This window comes from Bombus bifarius, unplaced genomic scaffold (genome assembly GCF_011952205.1).
Source record: "Bombus bifarius isolate JDL3187 unplaced genomic scaffold, Bbif_JDL3187 scf7180000008156, whole genome shotgun sequence".
Taxonomy (NCBI): Eukaryota; Metazoa; Arthropoda; class Insecta; order Hymenoptera; family Apidae; genus Bombus; species Bombus bifarius.
Window position 1 is genome coordinate 16,039 of NW_022884480.1, and position 12,900 is coordinate 28,938.

Consider the following 12,900-nt stretch of genomic DNA (forward strand, 5'->3'; position numbering starts at 1 on the left):
AATAGTTAAAATATATAATCGAATAAGAAAGTGAATAAATAAGCAAATAAATAATCAACCAAATAAATAACTAAATACATAACTAACTAAATAATAAGTAATAAATGAATAAATAAATAAAAAAATAAGTAAATATATAAATAAATAAATAAAATAACAAATAAACAATACTAGTAGTAAAAAGACTTTTGAATAAATAAATAGATAGATAATTAAGCAGTACTGTAGATTCAACTGCTATATACTCCAACCTACCGTCCACACAATTCATATAGTAACACCTCGTTACGCAGCACATTACTTATTTATTCACCAAGTAAGTTCGGCTCGAATAACAATAAATAAAATAAATCATAAATAGAACTCTGGTCGACCCGACTTTATTCCTTAAAAAGAGAACTTTCGTTGAGCCGGCCGTACATGCTCTTAAGCGATGCCCATAAGGTGGCGACGCCACACATCGACGCAGCGAACCACCTCACCTGCGCATCGCTCCTCGCCAACGCGTGCGCCCTAAGCCACCAGTCATATGTCACGTAATAAAAGAACGAGGTTTTATAAGTAGAAGAATGAGCAATAGCTCATTCATATGCTTTATTAACTGCAGATTATAAACTGAGCTTACTGACCGGGGTTTTTATTTCTTTATTATGACTCATATCTTATGGGTGGAGGTCTGGCTGTTGTCTTTTCTCTTAGTTATCACAATGCTAGGTGTTATCGATATATCCGATGTCAGCAGATGCCTGCCTCTTGGGTGGTCGTTACACATACAATGGCATCCATTTTATCCATGTGCGCGTTATATTAATAATTATTCCATATTTAGGAATTCGCAAGTGACATTTCTTCGCAAGTGTAAATAAGTCTCTCAACAACGGATACTATATTACCCGCAATACGCCCAACTTATAATCTCCACACGAGTAGAGAATCGTTTCCATGAAGTGCACGTGTGTGTTCGTATTAAACAAATTTATTTAATTGTTCAAATATATCAATATCACATATGGATATAAATAATTACCGCCCCGCGTGAATATCTAAAATTATACTCTTCTCATTACAGCGTTAAATTATGATGTCAAAATCGGCAAACCTCTCCGCAGCCCGAGAAATAATGAGTGAACAATTGACAGCCTATATCTAATACAACTACCTAATACCTAATACAAACTATACCTAATACATAGTCATCTATTATAGTAAAATAGCCTAATATATCTCATAGTACCATAATAAATCTCATAGTACCATATCAATAGTACATTAATAAATAAAATAGATATTATAATGAGGTCCACTTACTAAATAATCATTCAAATCTACTTTCAGATATCGAAAAACCTCGTTCACCTAGCACTACGCCAGCCAAGGCTTACCTCTCAAGTAAGAACAAGTACGTAAAGCAACTAAGTACATCCTTCATATATGCTTACAACCAAGTAATAATTAATAATATACACAAACATTGATAGATATATGGAAAGTTAAAACCTTATTCTCTAGTCAATTATTAATAACACAATTTAATCGTACAACTCTAAAATCAAAAGTCGATTATAATAACAGTATCCTAATAAATAAGTAAAAATACTGTAAACTCCATAATACCTACTCAATGTCAATTAATATAATAATATAATTAAAGTAAGCTCCTCTTCACAGGATAATTCTTCATTCTACTTTCTAAGATCAGGTCCTTCTTTGCTGTTACGTCAGGCGACCCTCTACCTGGACCAGGCCATACACCGTGGGCTAGACGGACACCAGATGTCCGCTCATTCTTACGGCGTACCCTCAATAACCTTAAGGACCCGTCATAAATCCCAGTAATTTACTTGCTAAGGTCCTTCAGACCGAACAAATATCTTTTTCTAAATCACTTCCTAAAGACTATTGTCTGCCACGGCTTGACAAGGGAAAGTTTGTCTTTCCCACGTGCGATGCTTCCTAATAGCAACTTTCTATCGAGGGCAGCTAAGACCCTTCCTAGTCCACCAACCTCCGTTTATCCAATCAGAAGCAATGCATACTGCCCTCACTTTCCTGACCAGAAACGTCATGAACAAATCCGATGGTCCTGTGCGCTAGACACACCCATCGCTAGCTTTCCTCCGACATAGCATCGTCGCTGTAACCTACTTGTCCTCCGACATCCAGAGAGTCAAGTCAACTACTTCTCCTACGACATCCAGAGAGTCAAGTCAACTACTTCTCCTACGACATCAGTCAAGTCAACTACTTCTTCTACGACTTCAGGAGGGTCAAGTCAACTACTTCTACGACACCAGTCTCGATCAAACGTCAGCTCAAGTCAGTGTTCACCAAGAACGATTCGTGGCGTCGATTAGTCAATCGTAACGGGAATTTACGACTCCCGTTGGCGCGCTTCCTCGAGGTCGCATCTCCCCACGAACGTGCGAATTTACATTTGCTCCTCAACACATTCATCACCCAATTCTCTGCCTCGTAGGAGCACGCACCCACTAGAAGTAAGTACATCATTCCTAGTACATGTATTTGAATAGACAAAGTAAATATAAAGCATAAAGCGTAACATAACAATCATTTAGTTAAAATGAAACAAGAGAATATAATAATCCTCTTAACAAAACTAACTCGATGCCTGCTGACAGACACATGCCATCATCAATTTATTACTATCACTCAAAGTAAGTACCTCATATACATAAATACATAAAATATAAATTTATTGCCATTATATAGTAAGTACAATCAAACATATAAAAACTAAATATAAACTAACTCTTTCTACAAATCAAGCAACAATGGTCCATTATTAAAATGAATATAGATATCCTAGCGAGATCCACTTCATGAATAATAATTCAAAGTCAATTTTTAGATATCGAAAACCTCGTTCCCTAAACACTACGCAAGCCAAGGCTTACCTCTCACGTAAGTACAAGTAGTAAAAGCAAATAAGTGCCTCCTTCATATATGCTTACAACCAAGTATTATAATAATTAAAACACATAAACATTGATAGATATATGGAGAGTTAAAAACCTCCTTCTCTAGTTGATATTAGTAAACAATTAATCATATAAACTTTATAGTCAATTACAATAAACTATCTGCTGTTAAATAGGTAAAAAATACTAAACTCTATCGTACCTGCACAATGTTTATTGCCATAATAATAATATTACTATTATAAAATTAATATAAATTTAATATAATTTAATATAAAACTCCACTTCTCAGGATATCCTGTTCTACCTCCTAAAATCGAAACCTTCTTCGCACATCACCGCACTTCGCCCAAGTCTTACCTCGTAGGGGTACACACCTATTAAGAGTAAGTACATCCTTTCCTATATACATGTCGGGTTTACATTAGAATTACGGTTAGGGGCGTGAAACGAATCTTCGTTTGCGTTACACGTTGTCGTTATGCAATAGAGAAGACATTGACTAGTGCAAATACGATTATTATAGAACCGCGCAAGTAACCGTGGTAGTTAGGTACTCGAGAAACTAATGACAATGATCCTAGGTTCAATAACAAATCCACGGTCGACGGGATGATAGATGAACGTGCTCACAAAATCTAAGTCGGACGCGTAATATTTACTGGTCGTAAGGTGTTAAGATTTATGACGGGCCCTCAGGCTAGCTGAACATGTACTGCGGAGACGCATCGACATCTGGCAATCATCTTACTCGAAGAATAGGGTCTGCGTGTAGCGAGCCACGGGACAGAAACCGTTCGAATGTTTACTGTCGCGTGCCGCTACAAATATTTCTTTTAAGGAGAGCTGTAGAATTACTCCATTACCTTCGTTAGACAAAGCGTTCATCCCGTGACCGCGGCTACGCTCGGCGACTGGCTGTCGCCTCGAGCCCAAGCTCATTATCACAACTCTCGAACAATTACAATCGGATTGAATAACTACAATTGTTTAATTACAGCTATAGTAGAGTCCAAATTACAATGTTGCGGGATTATCCAAAATTCCAAAGGCTCCGGTGTTCTTTCATCTCCGACATACATATAATAAATAAATAAGCAATATATACAACGTAAATAGAGCAAAGATATAGTGTCTTCTACATAGAAAACTAACTCGATACCTATTTTCAGGCATCAAGACCTCCTTTGCATGACACAAGGCCATCATCGATTTATCATTGTCTCTAAAAGTAAGTACCTCATATATACATACTGCATAAAGTATAATAATTCATTGTCATTATATAATAAGTAGGCAAATCAAAATAATACTAACTCGTCTTACATATCAACTAACGATGATCCATTATTATAATAGAAATAGATATCATAATGAGACCCACTTCATAAATAGTAATCCAATCTACTTTACAGATATCAAACCTCGTTCCCCTAACACTACCAAGCAAGAACTTAGCTCTCAAGAAAGTGCAAGTAAGTAAAGCAAGTAGGTGCATCCTTCATATATACTTTCAACTAAATAATAATTAATAATAACACATAAACATTGGCAGGTAAATGGAGAGTTAGAAAACCTCCTTCTCTAGTCAATATTAGTAAAACAATCGTATAAACTTAATAGTCAATTGCTATAAACAATATACTGATAAATAGGTAAAAATACAATAAACTCCATAGTACCTACACAATGTTTATTGCCATAATCATATAGTTAATAAATGTAATATTAAACTCCACTTCTCAGAATTATCCTTCATTCTACCTCTCAAAAACGAAACCTTTACTCATCCAACGCACATTCTTCGCATAAATCTTTACCTCGTAAGGGTATGTACACCTTTCTATATACTATACTAACTAAATGAAAAAAAATAATCATCTAGAAAAACATTATAACTAATCGTCAAACTCATTTCTTTCTTTACAGGTAACGACTCTTCGACTTTCAAGCACAACATAACCTAAAATTTTTCGAGCTATTTACACGCCTTAATCAAGAACTTTTATAATTTTATCGCACTACTCCGCCCTACAGGCTTACACCCTATGCAAACAACTCCGCTGTCTGTCCACCTACGCAGAAAATATCCTCCATCACTCAATTTAAACACTAAACACCTACGATTCCCCAAAGGGTATTAATTATAAATCCGCGGTAATTCAGCAAAAAAACACACATCCCTCATGTAAAATTGTAAATTCACATGCACTCTATATTATTTCAATCACTCCCGCAGCCACGGAAAGCTCAACTTCTCCATCGTTTTAAATTATATTGTACATAGCATCGACATAACCGCCTGTAACCTCAAGTACCAATTTTTTAATTTTCGCCGAATATTAGTAGTTACAGGCAGCTACATCACTCCACTAAGCAATAATCACGCATCGCCGTTCTCTTAGTGTCCACTAAAAGGATCAAATTCCTCATCTCATTCGAACTTGTAATCAATAAATCTCCTCATCCTGATCAAACTTACCTGTTGACGCTTCGAACACTCCGACTGGGGATGCTACGTGCCTGGTGAGTTTTCCTAGGTATTGATAAAATTGGGACGGTTTCCTTTCGCCCATTTCTTCAGACTCCAGCAACTTTCGCATTCTCGTGCTGTCTGAATCAGCCAGTTTCCGGATAATTTCACTCTTTAATTTTTCGTATCGTTCCGTGGCTGATAGACTCACTACTGCATCCTCGACTTGCTGCAGGTGCCGATTCTCGATTCGCAGTTGCTTAACAGTCGCAGCCTCTGGAACTTTTACGTTTACGGTGCATCCTACCATTTTGCTGCGTCATGTCTCGGATATTCGGGGATCGCGATCGTGGTTTGCAACGACTGTCGAGGAGCAGCGCGCGAATTTACGCTACTCGTCCGCGAACTTCGTGGCTGGGGGCGGTTCGATTCCTCGCTGTCCGTTGTTGTCTGTCCGGGCTGTTCTGCGCTTATTTCGTGGATCCTGTCTGCCACCGTGGTGAGGTCATTCGGACTTGTTTCCATTATGGCAGCCAGGATCCGTTGCATATTCACTGGGAGGCGGTTCTTCCAAAGCGTCAGAACGAGATCGTCAGAAATCGATGAGGCGGCTAGCTTCTTCAAATCTCTGTAGAACTGGGAGGGTGTCCTGTCTTCCATTTTTTTACATTCAAACAACCTCCGCACTCCTTTGCAGCAGCATAGCGCAAACGTGGCAACGATTCATGTACGAATTCTAGCCTGCTTTAGACTTCGTATACGCGTACATCGACGATCTCTTGATAGCCTCGGAAGACGAGCAGCAACGCCGCGATCACTTGCGAACCTTCGAACGGTTAAAAGATTACGGTGTTGTAATTAACCCCGCGAAATATGAATTTGGTTCGAGCGAAATCACATTTTTAGGATACACCGTAAACGCCGATGGAATTAAGCCGCTGGTCGAGCGTGTTAAAGTGATTGTGAACGTTCCAAAGCTCGCGACTAAGCAACTGCGAAGGTACCCCGGTATGATTAACTTCTACCAAAGTTTCATACCAGCGACCGCAAAAATCCTCCGACCACTCAACAATTTACTAAAAGATGCAAAAAAAATTGACAGATCTCCTTCCGTCACAGTTCGAATGTTTTACAAATAAGGTGAAGAATTGAACTTTAGTAACCAGCCCAAGCTCATTATCACATATCTCGGACAATTTATAATCGCACAGGGACAGTGCCGCGTTCGTCATAAGAGAGTTGTACCATTATCGTGTCCTTAAATCGTAGCCGAAGTCGTTGCGAATTAGTTCAAGTGAGTTTTCTTCAAGTGAGTCCGTCGATATGTGCGGTCTTAGGCCCTACATTCCCTTATTCCATCGTGATAACTCTAATGGCTGAATTCAAGCTACAACCCTAGCCTTGTCCTTAGAGAAACGGCTAAATACTACAATAGTCAAAGCTCATGAATTCGTATTCAATGTTTCACCATAATTTTATTTTCGTTCGCAGTGTCTCTAAGTTCCGAAATCAGTGCGCCGGTGATCATCCAATGTTCAAACTATACGTATAGGGGAAATCTTATATCATCTATCTAAATCAATCATACTTCATATTCATCATCTATCATATCATATTTCATATCATGAAAAGTAAATAAAATTACTTACACTCAACAGTGCAACTTATCTCAGCCGACCGCAATGTGATTATGGAGGGAGCTACCATCCAATATGGCACCAACTGTTGGGCATTCTCATTTGACAGAGGCTCAGTGATCTCGAAATCGAACTCTGAAGATCACTATCACAACATGGCGCCGAATGCCAGTCACCGTAAGCGTCGCCTCTACTCGCGCCGATCAAGTGCATTACAAGCGGTATTGCAAAATGGTTATACAAATCGCAATTCGATCTTGTCAAGGGTCCAGCAACAACAAGGCATCTGTCATCCCATGGATTCTTACTTTTATTAACAATCTCACACACTCGTCAACAGCCCAAACGTCAACATTAGCCATTCAACTTATTACCTGCACTTTAACTGGCAAGTACCATTGGCCCACGTGCAACCGTTAATTAAAATCATTCAATATTATTCAATGTAATTAATTAAATTTAATTTAAGGAATGTCACTGCAGCCCTATAAATAAATAACTACCAGGCATATCACCCTGGTCACATTGGCTCAGTCAGGAAGCTTTACTATGGAGTATGGGAGTCGGTGGTGCTTTATGCGTCCCCGGTATGGGCCAAAGCGCTGTTGACCAAGAGGAATAGAAACATCTTGAAGAGGGCACAAAGGGCCGCACTTATAAGATCGTCTATGGCCTACAGAACTGTGTCGCGTGCAGCGCTGTGCATATTGACAGGTCTAGAGCAGAAATTGCTGAAAATTTTATGGAGAGGATGGAGGACGACAGGTAGAGGGATAAATGGAGTGTGTACGGAGAAGATAATTGGACGAAGAAGTTAGTAAATGACGCTTGTACGTTAAAGAAATACAAAAGACATATTGAACGATGCAACTGTTGACTGGACACCTACAGGTGTATCGCAGGATGATCAGCAAAGAGGTTCACTCCAGATACTGGGATTGCGACACGGAAGTAGACGACGCGGAGCATGCGTTGTTTCACTGCCCTAGGTGGGTCCTCGATAGGACCGAACTGGAGAGCTATGTTGGCACGACATTGACGAGGGGAAATGTTATTGAGGAGGTAATTAAGAAAGAGGACAACTAGAATAAATTTCAGGCACTGTGCAGAAGAATTATGAAGGCGAGACAGAAACAGGAGATGGATGTATAAAGGAGAAGAAGAATAGGAACTTACAGAGATAGTAATGGATAAGATGTAGCGAAGGAAGCGTGGAAGTTAGGGCCAACCCTGAAGTAATGCCTAAAGGCAGTTCCGGGGTTGGTACCTGTACTACAAGAAGAGCGGTTAGAGGAGAGGTTTTTAGTCGGTATGGCAACCATCTGCTGAGTCCCACTTAACCCAATGACGCGGGTCACTGGGTATGCGTAATTTGCATTTTTCCCTCCTCGCGAAAAAAGGCATATAATCCTGGTAAGGTGAGCCAATGTTTATCTATATCTATTTTACTCTTCATTATAAATTCTCAAACCATACTACTATATCTTAGATTAACTGCTTACACTTTAATCAAAATGATACTGTTACAACTTTGCTTAATGTTACTAAGTTCTTCTACAAATTTAATCAAATATTAAATTTATTTAATTTTTAGGTACTGCATGCTTAGCCCTGTCAGTGATAAAGAAATTTATCCTCTTTTCCCTTGACAAGGTGAGCCTGACTATATAAATAACTATTCTTATTTGAGGCACAAATTTTAAAAAATGTCTGCCTATGCAAAACAGCGTCACCGCTATCACCGCCTTGCTCTGATGCTGATCAAAGCCTCCTTGATGAAGGGGCACTTTCCATACGGAAAGTTCCCCTTTCCTACGGAAATTTCTCGCCGCATCGATTAAATTCATGTCAATTGCCTCGTTCCCAAATTCACCCGCGAACAACGTGCTTAATTTACTCCCGCGCAATTTAATTTACTCCTCTCTCCAGGTAGTTCATCTTTCATCATCAGGTAGTTCAGGTTGACCGAGTTGCCGGTCTTGGCGGCAGGCCTTATCTTCCCACCCTCGCTCTTCTGAAGGACGTCCATGGTCTCCCTGCTCGCCGTGACCAAATCTCTAGCCGCATCGCTGTCGGACCAGTAAATGCCCATTACCCCCTTCATCTTCCCCGTTTTCACCCTCTTTCCATCCACGTGCACCACTGTACTCATCTCCGATCCACTCTTTCCCTCTAACCATTTACCAGTCCTTACCCAGTCGTCTATGGTCGGGATGTTGTCTGGTACCTGCCATTCAGTTTCCATAAATCGAGTAACCTCCTCCTCTATTAACGTCAAGTAGTTATCCCGCCCCATAGGACCCCCAAGTTCTATCGGTGAAAATAGCCACTTACTACTTCCGGAATCAAGTCTTTGACATCTTTATAAGGTAAATAACCATAACTCAACTCCCAATAACATTCCGCGCGCCAACTAACACTTATTCTCTCTCCTCCCATCTTCAGCAATCCGGTCCTGGCCTTCAGATATTTTTGTACACCGTGGCGGCAAGCCTTGGCTGTCAGGGCACGAATAGTGCAAACCTTCACGTACAGACTACGCCTCAGATGCGGTGCGCAGATAAATATCAACATGTGTAGATTGTCCTCCAGTACGCCGCTGCCCAAGTCACAACCGTCGCAGTGATCATGCGGGGGTAATTCATCGCGTCTTAACATAATAAGAAAGTCATCGTGCTCTTCCAACACCTCGAGCCTGTTCGTCACTGTAGAAGTGATCGAGGCTGCCGGCTTCACTCCTTTTTACGCCCTTGCTCTCCCCTTCCGTCGTGCCCTCCTTTGTTTTCTCCGCCCGGTTTGGGGGCGGTACTCTTCTCCTCTTGTGATCTGCCCTCCACTTCTGATGGTTTCGTTAACAACTTCCCGATAGTAGGAGGCAATTTCTTTCCACCGCCCGATTCCTTCTCCACCACCACCTTTGCCCCCTCGGAAGTTCGGGTGCCAGTATCGGAACTTGTTTGAGGAATGGGAGCTGCCTTGTCCATCTCCTCTAGTGCAGCTAACTCCGCTGTCAACTGAGCTATCTTCTCTAAGCGGTCCGCGTTGGGTAGGACACGAACTGTTTCCCTGTTCACCGTTTCCCGCCCGCTCGTGGATGCTTTCCAACTTCTTCAAGTTAGGCTCATCTCAAGGACGGCGAGTGTAGAGGGTTGTAATACTGATGGAGGCAGCTCTACCACGAGCGTTCAGTAGGACGGTTCCAGGTTCTAACACTCCACTATTTATTGATTTCCACACATCATGTCCTATCTCAAGTGTGCGTAGCTGATCCCGTCATTGCGCTGTTTTTCTCGACCGAGTCCGCCGTCTTCTTTCTTCGAGTAGAAGATCGAACTTCATGACCCTCGCGATTAGATCTTTATCGATCTTTGTTGCTCTGAAGTACGTCGCGTAATTTGGATCCGCCACGAGGCCGGCCAAAAGGAAACATGCCATAACGTGGTGCTCAATTTTTATACCTACACTGGACAACTTATCGCACAGGTCCTGGATCCTTCCGCAGTATGTGGAGATATCTATGCTGGGGTTCTTCTCCATAGTTCTCAGTTCCCGCATGCATAAAGCGATGTCCATCGACGTGGACGTCTTCTAGTGCTTTCCAGCATTCCTTCGCTGTTTTCAAGGTCCTAATATCCTCGAGATACTCGGGGCGAACATGCCGGAAAATGTATGCACGTGCTTTGTTGTCCATTTTCATGCAGTCTGGTCTCAACTTTTCTGCTGCCGTAAATCCTGGTTCTACTGCATCCCAGCAGCCCAGGAAAACCAACGAGGCTTCCGTCATCGTCTTCCAATATTCATAATTGCCCTTTCTCAGGATCGGGTTCATATCCCTGTCCACATCACCAACTCCCTCCTGGTCCACCATGGCGTGGACTCTTCTTGGATAGTTTCAGAAAACACACATAGCTCAAAAATAATAATATAATAATAATAGCGATCATACCAACGTAACATTTCTCAATAACTATTTCTTTTATTCACAATTGTCAAATCCTCCTAATATGTTTCCGATTTTAACCATTACCGCTCATTTATACATAAGCTCCAATGACTACCACTTTATTTCGATATTTATTACTCTTTCTAACTCACTTTAATCATTATATTATAAAAGAAATTTTTTTTTTGGATGACGCAAACCCCATCAATACCAATGATTCATCCACTTTCTCTGTGACAGAATAATACTGCTAAACAAAATCACTATTTCAATTTAATTCCCAATTTCTAGTCCGACATATGCATTTCTTATTAACGCTTATTATTACATAACCCAACCACGACAACAGCTATTTTTATAATAAATATTTGTCGGGTTTGGAATTTTGGGTCAACAACTCTTCACGTGGATTAGCCATCGTTTCACAAAGCCGAGATTATATTTACACGTATATACAAGACTATCACAAAGCTTAACAAATAATAAGTCTAATGAATAATAAGTTTGATGAACAATGAAGTTAGTGAATAATAAATTGTACGAATAATTAAGTTTAACAGATAATAAGTCTAATGAATAATAAGTTTAACGAATAGTAAGTGTAATGAATAATATGATTTACGAATAAGAATGAACACTATTGAACACTATTAACAATGTTTTTGGGTTCAAACGAATCCACGGTCAACGGGATAACTCTTTACTAAGCGTAAACTAATCTTAGGCGCAAAATACGATTGTTGAAAATGCTCGATGTGTCACTCTCCAAGGCAATCGCACGAATGCCAGCCTCGTGGAGATTTTGCTCGCTGTACGATTGCATTTGTTTTCTATACACTTTTGGAAGCATCGGGGAGGTTCGAAACGCCCGTTGCTAGGCAGTCTCTGCCTGAAGTTTGACACACACTCGTTGGAAGCATCAACAAAGTTCCAAACGCCGTTGCTAGGCAGTTTCTGCCTGGAGTTTGATTATTAATACAATGTATGTCCCATTGTATCGGCACTTCCGAGGCAACATCACACGTGGCTAGGCCCGCTCCCGAGGCCGCATGCCGCCACTACCACATTTCTCGGAAAACCCATACAACCACTCCAGACCTTCGTTAGGCAAAACGTTCATCCCGTGACCGTGGCTACGTTCGGCGACCAATGGTCACCTCGAACCCAATCTTGCTATCACAAATCTCGAACAATTACAGCTATGAGGGTATGATTATCTACACCTAACTTTCTGGTTCCTCATACCATTGGCAAGCTAATCTATTAGAATAAGTACCAAACTTATTTATTAATTTTCTATATAGCGATCAATTTATTATGATCCCATTGTTACGACCGTTCGCGGAGAGACGCGGTCGCGAGGAAAACGCGTCAGCGAGAGGCGTAAATTCTCGCTACGATTCGGTGAATCGACGCCGCGAAATAGTCGTTCCCCTGTTTCGGTTAAGATAACAGAGGTGGTTAAATGAATATGACACAGTAGAGTAAGTTATATTTCACCGTTTATTCCAACAACTTATAACGAAGGCAGTTACGCTGGTGCGTATGTACGAGATGAGTGAGTGACTGATCTACGGGTGTGTATACCCGGTCAAAGGATGTTGACTGTTCGAAGGATGTAAAATTAGTACTGTCTTGGGAGACGAAGCTGTGTCGGAGGAAAGCTAAGGATGGGTGTGTCTAGCGCACGGGACCATCGGATTTGCTGGTGCCGATGTTAGTTAAGAGAGTGAGGGAATAGGCTTCGTTGTTAATTGGTTAAATGAAGGGTCTTACCTGCCCTCGAGAGAAAGTGGTTAGTGGGAGGAAAGTTGCATCATAGGTGAGAAAAACTAACTTTCCCTTGTCAAGCCTTGGTAGACAATAGTCTTTGGAAATTCTTCGGAAACAGACGTTTGTTTGGTTTGA

The 12,900-nt window shown here is 40.7% G+C and overlaps 1 protein-coding gene and 1 long non-coding RNA gene across 2 annotated transcripts; both read left to right on the forward strand.

Annotated features, from left to right (window-relative positions):
- The first annotated feature begins 313 nt into the window (after positions 1 to 313).
- Positions 314 to 1,994, forward strand: LOC117208698. Its single transcript, XR_004487758.1, has 4 exons — positions 314 to 959; positions 1,070 to 1,205; positions 1,336 to 1,399; positions 1,669 to 1,994. It is a non-coding gene; the product is annotated as an uncharacterized LOC117208698 (long non-coding RNA).
- Positions 1,995 to 4,036: 2,042 nt separating this feature from the next.
- Positions 4,037 to 7,945, forward strand: LOC117208700. Its single transcript, XM_033449991.1, has 5 exons — positions 4,037 to 4,050; positions 4,112 to 4,170; positions 4,355 to 4,414; positions 7,071 to 7,441; positions 7,519 to 7,945. Exons 2-4 carry the CDS (start codon positions 4,131 to 4,133, stop codon positions 7,364 to 7,366), a joined length of 396 nt encoding a protein of 131 aa, XP_033305882.1. The 5' UTR covers positions 4,037 to 4,050; positions 4,112 to 4,130; the 3' UTR covers positions 7,367 to 7,441; positions 7,519 to 7,945.
- Positions 7,946 to 12,900: the final 4,955 nt, after the last annotated feature.

What these genes read in the sequence shown, in the direction of transcription:
- LOC117208700 (XM_033449991.1), top strand. Translation starts at nt 4,131, where the DNA reads ATGACACAAGGCCATCATCGATTTATCATTGTCTCTAAAA. An exon ending in ATTTATCATTGTCTCTAAAA is followed by an intron (nt 4,171 to 4,354) that starts GTAAGTACCTCA and finishes TCTACTTTACAG; the next exon opens with ATATCAAACCTCGTTCCCCT. An exon ending in TAGCTCTCAAGAAAGTGCAA is followed by an intron (nt 4,415 to 7,070) that starts GTAAGTAAAGCA and finishes TACACTCAACAG; the next exon opens with TGCAACTTATCTCAGCCGAC.